Genomic DNA, 11638 nt, shown 5'->3' on the forward strand with positions numbered 1-11638 from the left:
TTCCCAACTCCAACTCAATTTATTCAACCAGTGGCGAGAACATTTTGAACATTATTGAGAAAAAAGCTTTCATGTTTACATGTCACAGTGACTGGGTCCAAATCTAGCAAGCCAATTTATAAATCCATTATCAGGATTAGTTACCCAAGGGGGCATCTACCACAGCGGAAGTAATGAGCTGCAACATATATTTACCAGCGTTTGCCAGGTGGCTGATCATCATTTCTGTCTGATACCTCAGTAATGGTTAAAGGAGGGAAGATACATATTTAACACAGCGAGCAACACAAACAGATCAACAGTGTGAGGCCAGTCGATTTACCTGCGTCGACTGATTTATTTCCTCTTTTGTCAATGGTGCACCTGCAGCAGTGGACTTAAGTCTCTAACCAGCGAGGAGAGCTCTGCTCATGACTCAATGCTGCCACCTACTGGTGCAAACAGGCATCGCTAAAACATGATGGAAGATGCACTGAAAAGTTACACAAGCCTTGAGAAACATTACGTCATCTGTCTTTCAAAACAAATTATACTCTGGTAAATATTTGTGTGGCATAATAGTTAAAAATAGGCTGTTCTGTTACATAAGTGTGAAAAATGCATCAATATCACTACATCATGTGACACACACACAATGCAATAAGAGAGCTCTTCATGCAGTTAATTTAATATTTAACCAGGGAGCGTCTGATAGGCTGGTGCACCTTAATCTCCTTATAGGAAACAGCTGCTCTCCTCCATGTTGACGAGGAGCACGACTCTGAAAGGGAAGAAATTATAAAACATATCGGTTAAGTGCAGCTGCAATTACATTTAGATCAATACATCATTTGGTCTGTGCACAAGGTGTTTTGGCACAAGGTGAAGAAGTAACTTTAATTATTTACAGCATGAATTCAATGACCATCGGTCTTTGTCATTGCCTTCAAATTACAGAATAAAATATTACCTTTTATATGTCCTCTGAGGAAATGTATAACTGAGCACTGAGTAATTCCAGTTATTCCTTATTTAAGTATATTACTGTATATCACAATTTGCCTCAAACATTAGAATCTGCTGTACCCGAATGATGCATGTGAGCACATTACACAATCAAAATTCTCGGCTCATTCCTACTGAGAGACCAAATAATACTCGACACATACTTGATGCTGTGTCCGCAGATGAAGGGCCGTCACTGCACTCATCACCGCGGCTCGATGACACAAGATTTTTGGCTGCCAGCTGTCCTAGATTAGGCTTCACTTTAAAACGTCCTGTCAACAACACGGAGAAACAGTCAAAATTCGGAGAAAAGCGACGTATGAGGTATAGTTGCAGAGATTGTTAAAGATTTTTATATCTCATTTTTCTCAATTTTGTATGCCAACATACTGTCAGTCCATATGACTTGTGTTTACAACTCTTGCATCATTGTTACAACGAAGCACAGTGCTTCGGTGTGACGTTCTTTGACATGATTTGGACTAAAGGTAAAAACAGAAACGTTATTATAGCACCCTATACTTGTCCCCCAACAGAAAGCTGCATATCTCACCAGGGTAGAGAACCCTCTCTGCTGCTTGGTGCTCCAGGTGTCTGTGGAGGATGACTTCTGCCTTCCTCTGGTTTGTGCTGATGTCGGGCTCAGCCATGATCTCCGTCATCGTCAGGTTGTTCTTGATGGCCTTGGACGCGGTGGAGCGGGCCACTGTGGGCAGAAACTCCTGGTACTCCCGGTCAGTAAAATCTGACTCTGGGCCCTGAACATTTCTGATGCTGAGAAGGGAGAATTAAAAAGATGAGAATACCTGCATGATTCTGTTGTTATATTTATAGATTGAATCAATCAACGTTGTGCTAACAGCCTCTTCTGGGAGGAAAAGTTGTGGTTGATTTGCATTGCAGATGTGAAACCGTCAGATTTGTTTGTTTCTGTGTCTGAAAAAGTGAAAAGATGCATAGTTACACACAGGGTCTGACCTATCTTCACTTCTGAGCGCTTAATTTATGTGTTGTGTGTCCTTTACAAACCAAATCTACTCAAGATGGACATCTCACCGCCGGTCGGACTAACTGCTAGTTTTGGGTAAACTCAAGCTGTCGTTTTCTTAACAGGTAAATTAGTTCTCTGCACAAACATTAGAGAAAGTGTTATTAATGAGATATGAAGGCATTAAACATGCATTTTTGATTTACTTTGAAACGACAACATGAAAAAAGAGAATTAAATTGTAAGTAAACTACGCGACGCAGGGTTTCCTACCTGGAAGTTATTTTTAAACACACTATGTGATTGGTTTATAGATCATTTCTACACTGTGCACTGAATACCAACTGACTGCATCCTTCTGTGTGCACTAGAAGCCATTTAGTGGGATGTTGATGACTTTCTTTCACTGCCCACATGTTGTAATTAAGACATCTTTATGATCCAGATGTAGTCATTGCAGATTGGCAGTTGGCAAATCAACTTTAAAAAGGTGCATACCGCCACATACTGTGTGTAAATGCTGCACTTGTTAAGTCAACTAAAGCGGTTTGGCTTTGTATCATCGGTTCTGTTTAATGGCTATAATTTCTATATCTGCCGATAACTGATAATGTACATTTTCCATTATCGGGCTGATAATTTATCTGTCCAATATATATTGTGCATATAGTTTTTATGGATCCTGGGCATAAGCTAAGGAATATAAAACAGAGCTGACAAAAAACCTAAACACTGGGAAACTAATATCACTGAAGCTAGAGTGCCTATTGTATCAATGTCAAACTAAAACAACTTGTTTTCCAGCCTCTTGTAATGGTGTACGAACCTGTCTGCTTGGGAAGGAAAGAAAGGAGCAAATGAAGTTTGGAATCACTGACTCAAACTATTATTTCCTGCCCTGCTCCCAGTCAAACCTGAACCTTACCTCCTGTTAGTTAAAACAGTATAAACCTCCTGCACCAAGAGCTCAGCTGCTCCTGGTTTACAGTGGATGGTTCCATCAATGACCTCTTTTATCAAGTGCAGATTCTGCTTCTGCTTCTGCAAAGACTGAGACAGTAAAAACTTTAAGTGATTATCCGACTCTAAAATGAGAACTTGAATTTGTTCTCTGCTCATTATATTTGGGGATGTTTCCCTCCTCTCACCCTCTCTATCTGGCTCCAGTTCCTCTGTTTGGCAGAAAGTGCTGTTCCTCTGTCGTATGAATGAGCTGAAAAGTCTTGAGGGTAATAATGAGAAAATATCTCTGCCATAAGGTAACCATTGGAAAAATCTCTGGAAATAAAACGTAGGGAAAACAGACTGAGCATATTTACTCTACCAGTGAATCCACTTTGTACAATTTGCAGTGTTGGCAGGATCGGAGAGCCTTAATGTTTCTGTTGTGTAATCTTTAATTATTCTTCCTGTCAGGGCTGCACAATATGGACAAAGAATCGAATTACAATTATGTTGACAGATGTTCATGATTCATGACTGACTGGGATAATCATTTTAGCATCACAGTTTTCATTTCTACTGAAAAACTGTTGTAATAATGATGATGATGTGACATTTGTTGGTGTTTGTTACATCTGGAGAACACGATTATTAGGCCAGAACCTCTCTGGACCAGAACAACACTTCATTATAACCCTGTTTTATCACTCATTTTACCTTTATCAGAAAAATGCAGCTTATGATTTGGATATTGCACATATTGAAATTTTAATTGTGCAGCCCTGCTGTCTATTCACATAATCTACATTAGGGTTGTTCATTATACAGCAACTTTAAAGTGTTTTAATCTCACTGAGGTCCAATCCAGATATATGAAGTTATCAATACATGGAAGACACTGAAGAAGTGAGGAAATGCTAACTATTGACCATTTGTTTCAGGATTAAAACTTCTAAACTAGTGAGAGTTGTTAACTCATTTGGAGATGTTACACGTTAACAGACAGCTAACCAGATGTTCAGCTTCAGGTAAAACTGAGTTAAATCTGACTTTCGTCTGCTTCATATGAAAATAGGCAGCTTCATGTATCTATGAGCCTTCTCCAGGTTAGCTAGCTATAGTGACTAGTCAAGCTAGTTAGCCAATTAACTTTAGCACTGAGACAACGACTTTATGTCAGTAATACCAATAATATTGCCTGTAAACGGACTTTTCAACTCAATATATCCCGGGTTAAAGTATGGACATGGACCTGGTGAACGTCATCAGTGCTTACTGCGAGCTGTGCACTGAAAGTTAGCTTAGCTTAGCTTAGCTTAGCTTGACTGATAGTTTACCTGCGGACATTCTTCGGATAAAATGACAAGTCGAGGCCGTGCAGCCATTTCACGACTTCTCGTGGCAGTCCTGTCTTTATGGGCGCGTGTTCATAAGACATGCTGGTGAAACGATGAACTCCAGAAGCCAAACGATGCTTTTACTGTGAAAATCTTGAGCCTGATGTCTAAAGCGTCCAGCAGTTTCCTCTTTGTTTACGTTACCATGGCAACGACTCAACACACCTCTGCACTGACTGACCTGCAGAGGATGCGACATCAATGACAATGATCACTGAGGAGCGTTGCCAGGATACAACAGGCCAATTAAACCGACTATTGAGACAATAGGATTCATAAATGTATCAATATATATGTTCATGTGTAATATGATGATGAAACTGAAACAATCCATGTGAAATCTCACCTCAGTGTTATGAAATGTTACTTAACACGACCTCTTTCGTCATATGATTATTTTATTGTGTCTTGGGAACTTTATTTAAACGCGGTGTTGGAAACGAACACTTGCTGCCCCCTGCTCATACTTTCCATGTGGGATTTTCCAAATAGGTCAGCCTCCTCCAGTTGTCATTGCTCAGTAATCCAAGCTTAAACTTTTCAACTATATTTGTTTTCAACATTTTTTTTAAGTTAATAATTCTCAACCATCATTAATTACCAACACTGCATATGTACATAGTGACAACATATTGTGGAATGCACCGGGTTTCAAAACAGTTTAATCATCTAGTCGTGAGCACTGCATTAAATAACAAATGTGAATACTCACTCACATATACTGTGCATTTATAACATTGTGCATCACTCTCTGGTAGTTACTGCCTTAACTTTTAATGAAGGCATCTTCTAAATACAGCACACCGGAACTGAAAATAATAATTTATATATTATGTTTATAAACCATAGTTTATCCAGGAAAGGCTAAGGTTATAAACCCCCTGCAGGCCAGCTCAACACTCTGCACTGTCCACTCTGTGATTAAAGTCAATTAACTCCTATAACTGCATTAATGAGTAACTAAAATCAAAGGTAGGAAGAGTTCATGGAGCTGATGTGCTCTCTGTGTCAGAGACAGTTTGGCTGGTCTTCCTGTCATTGATACTGCAGGTAGTTCCTGAGCCGGTTGGGCAGAGGAAGGTGGGATAGAAGGTGGAGTCTGTCACGGCCGACGCAGTTCCTGATGCACTGACGACACATCTGGCTCAGCAGTCGTGGTGTAGCTATGAAAGAGACAAACAATCATTACATAAGCTGGCTCTCATGTGTAGATTACGTGCAAAAAAAGACAAACAAACTGGAGCTTTTTTGGAAGTGGCATGCCACTAGCTCAGATAAAAGGACACCTTATCTCTAAACGAAAGTCTGCACTTGCTTACAAAAGCAACTTTGTACCTTCATAGAGCAGCAGGAAGCCCTCTGTTAAACTGCTGGGTGGAGCCACGTCGACTGGCCTCTGAAACTCTGTGTTCCTGGCATTAATGTCTGCACCAAAGTCCAGCAGCAGCTTCACTACAGCTGTGCTGTCTTTTTCTGCAGCTGCGTGTAAGGGTGAATCCAGGGATCTGCCTTTCTGGACGTTTGCACCTGTATGCAGGGAAATCCATTCAAGACAATCAGATACTTTCACTGCTAAATATCATCCATAAATGTTCTTCACTGTAATCCCAGAGTTAATTTGTGACTATGTTTTCTTATTTACAGCACATTTTGTATTTACCTGTCTCCCCTGCTGCCCTTGTCTACCTATCAATTTCCTACATTTCCCATAAATTGCTTTCAACAGCTCTGAAAGGACGTGAACTTGTTACTTTCAATCATGCAACAAATATCAGCATACAAATAACTTTGAAATTGTGGTCAGTCGGCTGTGGGCGATGTGTGACAGCTGTGCCACTCCATCCTCAAATTGAATTGTCCTTATATGATCTCTAGAATAAGACTGAGCAGTTTTGGAAAAGAGCTGACAGACTAACATCACTACTGATATTTACCCTTGCACGGATGATTTACATAATTGCTAAAATATAGAGCTGTTGCCTCTGGGCTGGAAATGCCTGTCAAGTAATTTGCAATTAGGTACTTCATCAGGAAAAGTGACTGTACTCCAACTTAAGGCCAAACAAATGTGTTGTTAAAAAACTCAAATAATTGAATTACTTTGTTTAATGCAGAATTCTTGTGTGTCAAGGTCTAAATGGTTTTTCAGAATCTTTTGAAATCCACCATGCATTCGTATGTGTCAGCATATTTACATTCTCGTCTGTGCACAATAAATGTGTTTGTGTGTCTGTGTGCGTATGTTCATACAGGATGTCTGCCTGTCTGTATGGCGATGTAAAGACACACACTGTGCTGCGCGCTGACCTTCCCTCAGGAGCTTCCTGGCACACTCCAGCTCTTGGCAGACGCAGGCTGTATAGAGCGCTGTGCCCAGGTGAGGAATGTCCATGTCCACATCTGCCCCCCAAGTCACCAGAGCCTCCACACAACCGTAATGACCTGCGGGAGTAATGGAGCATGAAGACAGTAATCAGTAAGTGACAATACGAGATAATTCTCCAAGCTGTCTGCTCAGGTCATGTTGGGATTTATTTTTAAAGCTGTTTTGTCACAGTGCGGGTGTGGAAGGAAAGTGCTTTATGGCACAGCAAAGGACAAAAACGTACAGCTACTGTAAGATATAACTGCCAGAGTTAGGATGATAAATCGCTTCATGCTGCCGAGTGTTAATGTTGTAATGTCAGGATGTTGAATATCAGCAGCTAAGAAGGATAAATTAGTAATGGCGAGTTGCATTAATGACATAACTTGATCCTGAACTTACTCACTGCCGCACAACACTGTTAAGATGTCCAATGCTTTAAACAAATCTAAAGAAAGCTACTTGATGTATTAGTTGATGCATTTTGTCATATATGCAGAATATCTTGTCATAATTACCTTTACTTGTAGCTTCGTGGATGGGCGACGGATCGTATACAAGCCTCTGAGGTTTTGCTCCATTTTCCAATAAGATTTCAGTGCATGCCACACTTCCCACTGTACAGGCGTTGAACAGAGGGGTGACTCCATCAATTGTAGAAGCATTGACCTGTAAACACATTTTTTTTTAATTGTTATTTTTGGGCCTTGTTTAAGTATGCAAGTTGACTAATAGCAACCGCCTGAGGGAACAGTTGAAGGGGAACAACAGCTTAATAGCTCTACAGTGACTTATAGAAGAAGATCAGTACATTGCTCATTTGCTGCCCCAACCCAGATTTTCTCATCCGTGGAAATGACATTTGACCTGTGCAGCGTACCAACATTAAAGGCCAATACGTGACTTACATTTGCTCCTGCATCAATGAGAGCTCTAGCACAAGCGACATGGTCTCCAACACAGGCCTCGTGAAGGGGTGTCACATGGTCTATGGTCAGAACATTCACACTGTGACCCTGGAAACAGCCACAGACATTTTGATGTTTTTGATTAGGTGAAACATGACCTCTGTCAACCTCTATTGGTGTACACCATGAACTGCAAGAACAGTACTGAGGCTTATCTCCTTTTTTACAAAACAGGCCCTCCCTCATGGTTGTGCTATGGAGTTATGGTTGTTAGTAATTGACTACAGTATGCAATACAGTCACATTTGAACAGAAGTGATAATAATAAGCAATAAGTAATAAGCATGATAATTAAAGTGCAGAATCAAATGCTGGTCTGGTAAAAAGCTAATCACCATATAAAATGCTGTCATGATATAACTGCTCTGTCTTGAGCTCGACTGAGTTGAGAACAAGGAAATATTGTCTTTGTAGCTAAAATGGCTTCCTCACTTGAAGCACATCCTCAATCTGTGAGCATTTGAAGATGCAAGAGGGAGAAGAGATTCTTCCAATCTCCTTTTTATGAGTTTTTAGTCTTTATTTATTTATTAGCCAGATATAGCATAATGGTTATTATGTGCATAATAGCTACCAAGATTTATTAGTTTACTTCAAAGACTTGTTTTAGTGCCGTATTATTTAAGTTGGTAAGTCATGCTATTGTAAGCTGCTTTTCATAAGTGGCTTTTCACCAAACATTTACATAGAGCAAGTAGAAGGAACTTTTATTTAGTGTTGATACCACCGGCCCCTGTGGACAAAACAACCCTCGCTGTAAAGATCCTACTTTGTCTAGGACGTGTGTTTGTTTTTGGAGCAAGTAAAAGGAAGATGCAACTTATTTCTAGGAACTGTTTTTCAAACTGAAGCCTTGACTTAAATGTAGGAATGCCAAAAGTTAGTGCTGAGAATGAATGGAGGTGTGAAAGGGCAAATTAGAGGAGTGCAGGTAATCCCAGATAATCCTCCTGACTCTTTACTTTCATCTCAACCTATTTTCTTCAACATCTAGACCAGGAGGCACTGATACAAAGTGTATTTCCCAAGGGACAGTTACATCAGACCCCATGTGTACAGATGAGTTGATGCACATGACTCTCCCAGAGGATTGTGTTCTCATCACCTGTAAAATGAGGGTCCTCAGAGCCAGGAGGCGGCCGTGACTCGCAGCGTCGTGGAGGGGTGAGCGGTCCGCCCATGATCCTGCAGCGAGAATAAGACATTCAGTGCTTACTTCCATTTACATTTATTATTGCCATTAGGTTGATGCACTTATCTGGAACCATTTACAATAATTGCAACAGCAGAATAAGCCTCAAGCTACTAACAGTACAAGATGATAATATTCAGAACCTCTGTAGTACATGCACAGACAAATATTCTGTCTTCCCTGGAGTAATAATGACAGAGAAGTACTGGTACATTCAGTAGATATGTGCAGAGAATATTTAATGCATTCACTACCTTATAATAAAGTCATTTAAGTGTTTAACTAAGAGGCTTGCAGACTCCGTTGTAAAATACTTCCTATTTTGTTACGTATATCAAAGTCATATTTCAGCCTCCCGGGCCATGTTTTGCCCTTCATCACCCAAGTTAATGCACGGGGCAGCAGATTATGACTAATGGTGCTTTAAAGTCCTTGTGCAGTAAACTGAGCTGACTCACTTTACATTTACATGACAAATTAATATCAACTTGAAAAACTGTCTGTTTTATGTAATTTTGGAAAAAACAAAACAAAAACAAATGCTCACTAAGCACACCTGAGTCAATGTCCAGAATAACAGCCGATGCATTCCACACGTTATCATCATTATTGTAATCTTCGTCCACTTTAATCATATTTAACAGTTAATAATCGACCTAATGTTTCCAATGAAATGCACGCTCCTTAATTCATGCAGCCTATTTCCCCCCCGATTGACATGAATGTGAAATGCGGATATTAAACACCCAGCTGCAGACATCAAACAGATTTCTTAGAACAAGGAAGACCATATCTGCAGGACTGTGACTAATACCCTCAGCTTGGCTAATTAGTATTCCATGCAGTGGGTCCACTTTAAATTAAACATCCCCCTTGAATGATAGATACAGATTATGTTGTCGCCGTGTATTTCTTTTCCCCAGAATGTGCCTTCGAACCGCCTGTTCCTGAGAATGTGGAGGGTTGTTTTGGTTGCTGTCTGAGTGTTAAAGGGTGCACTGCATAGCTGGGAATGGAAACTAGGGCAGGATGGGGGCGAGGGAGGGAGGACGGGGGGGATATCATGACTGTGTTCTATTAATACATTAGAGAAAAAAAGGCTGCCAGCCTGCAGTGTCTTCATTTAATATTGAATATACGGTGGAGGATTTATAAGAAGCTATTAAACTAATGAAAGAAAAGTCGGCTATCATTTATATCTACAGTATACATTAATGTGAATACAGTTAATGGCTCTTATATTGATTGGATTAGTAATGCAGTATTTATAGCTCATTTGTAAACACGGAAATTGTGAGCGCGTCTTTGAGCAGGAGGGGGTACTTCATTCTAGAGTAAACAATATCAATATTTTCTACCTATGACCTTATACGCCTGAGGTCAGATATGTGGCTTGTTGTAAACACAGAAATATATATGCTGGTAATGATGCCGTGTGTGGAACAAAGACACCACTTGAAGGATTTAAAAAACTCCAACTCGACAAGGCTTTTTATGTTTCTGAGTTCAGAGTACTCACTGTGTTGTTGACCATAATCATAGAACTCTGCTGATATCCTGGCAGCTTCTTTACGGTTCCCACGAACAATGTAGAAGTATGCCAGCAAGTTGAGAGAAATCTTAACAAAGAGCTTAAAGCAGAACAGTGCCAAGATGCTGAAGTAAACATTGGACAACTGGGCCGCAAAGGGCTTGTTGGTGAATTCCCCTGTTGGGTCTGACATTTCCTCCGACACGTTACAGAGGAGCTTGGGTTATGATGAAGGCAGATCAGATGCCACTCCGAAAAGCACAAGACTAGCCTACTTTTTCTCCCAGTGTACGGGCTGATTGGCTGGTCCTGACAAAGTACCGGCTGGAAAAAATGCTTTGCAGCTGCTACTGTTACTGTGCCTGAGAGCAACAACTGCAGCAGTAGTGTACTATGTGTGGGGGCGTGGGTGTGTGTGTGTGTGTGTGTGTGTGTGTGTGTGTGTGTGTGATCATGAGTTATGAACTTTTCCACACACTGGTACCTGCAAATGTGACAATTATTTTCTTTTTTTATACATTTGAACTCGTGATAGCTTTAATTCTGGATAGTTGGAATATTTAGTTTTTTTTAAATAAATAATTTCATTAATTTCGAATCAAAATATTATACAATTCTAGATAAAGAGCAAAAATAAATAAATAAAAAAAACATTTGAACAAACAATATTTTTAGAATGATTATTAGCATCAATTTCAAATCAAGATATTGTTTAATTCTTGATAAATTACAATAAGAAAAATACCTGTAGATACATTTACACTCATGACAGTATTGGATTTTAGATAAATTAGATAACAAAAAATCTTTAAAAATGATTATTTACACCAATTTAAAATCCTGAAGTTGTTTAATTCTAAATAAATCACATTAAAAAATACCTTTAGGCACATTTAAACTCATCTAATTTAATAAATAATAAAAAAAAAAGACTAATTGCACTAATTTCAAATCATGATCAATCAAGATATTATCTAATTCTAGATAAATTACATTAAAACATATTTTTAAAAATACCTGTTGATACATTTATGATAGTATTACATTTTGGAAATATTAAATAAAAAATAATTTTAAAAAACCCATCAAGCTTAAAATCTAAAGATTTAAAATCTAGATTTATAAACATGTTATAAACATTACATTCGTTTTTAATGAAGTTATTAGAGTATACATCACCTCTCAGTGCCTCCCTCCTCCTCTACCTTCATTTTACTTTCTGTTTCCAAGGAAGCGCCCTTCGGTCGCTGCGCATGCGCTGTGGATTA

The 11638-nt window shown here is 39.3% G+C and overlaps 2 protein-coding genes across 2 annotated transcripts; both read right to left on the bottom strand.

Moving 5' to 3' along the window:
- Nucleotides 1-4393, bottom strand: spata4 (spermatogenesis associated 4). Its single transcript, XM_073487135.1, has 6 exons — nucleotides 4255-4393; nucleotides 3124-3253; nucleotides 2901-3025; nucleotides 1541-1761; nucleotides 1149-1259; nucleotides 1-760 (listed from the first exon to the last, which is right to left on the bottom strand). Exons 1-6 carry the CDS (start codon nucleotides 4353-4355, stop codon nucleotides 666-668), a joined length of 783 nt encoding a protein of 260 aa, XP_073343236.1. The 5' UTR covers nucleotides 4356-4393; the 3' UTR covers nucleotides 1-665.
- Nucleotides 4394-4956: 563 nt separating this feature from the next.
- On the bottom strand, nucleotides 4957-10798 carry asb5a (ankyrin repeat and SOCS box containing 5a). The gene is made up of 7 exons (XM_073487737.1): nucleotides 10359-10798; nucleotides 8753-8832; nucleotides 7588-7695; nucleotides 7198-7348; nucleotides 6622-6756; nucleotides 5650-5841; nucleotides 4957-5477 (listed from the first exon to the last, which is right to left on the bottom strand). Exons 1-7 carry the CDS (start codon nucleotides 10561-10563, stop codon nucleotides 5350-5352), a joined length of 999 nt encoding a protein of 332 aa, XP_073343838.1. The 5' UTR covers nucleotides 10564-10798; the 3' UTR covers nucleotides 4957-5349.
- Between the last annotated feature and the right edge of the window lie 840 nt (nucleotides 10799-11638).

The sequence above is a fragment of the Pagrus major genome, chromosome 18 (assembly GCF_040436345.1).
Source record: "Pagrus major chromosome 18, Pma_NU_1.0".
Lineage (NCBI taxonomy): Eukaryota > Metazoa > Chordata > Actinopteri > Spariformes > Sparidae > Pagrus > Pagrus major.

Excerpts from the sequence above, each read along its gene's own strand:
- spata4 (XM_073487135.1), bottom strand. The coding sequence starts at position 4,355 with ATGTCTTATGAACACGCGCCCATAAAGACAGGACTGCCACGAGAAGTC. Across the intron at positions 3,254-4,254 it reads TATCCGAAGAATGTCCGCAG|AGATTTTTCCAATGGTTACC; the intron begins GTAAACTATCAG and ends TTTTATTTCCAG. Across the intron at positions 1,762-2,900 it reads ACTGTTTTAACTAACAGGAG|CATCAGAAATGTTCAGGGCC; the intron begins GTAAGGTTCAGG and ends CTCCCTTCTCAG.
- asb5a (XM_073487737.1), bottom strand. The coding sequence starts at position 10,563 with ATGTCAGACCCAACAGGGGAATTCACCAACAAGCCCTTTGCGGCCCAG. Across the intron at positions 8,833-10,358 it reads TGATTATGGTCAACAACACA|GATCATGGGCGGACCGCTCA; the intron begins GTGAGTACTCTG and ends TTCTCGCTGCAG. Across the intron at positions 7,349-7,587 it reads TCATTGATGCAGGAGCAAAT|GTCAATGCTTCTACAATTGA; the intron begins GTAAGTCACGTA and ends ATGTGTTTACAG.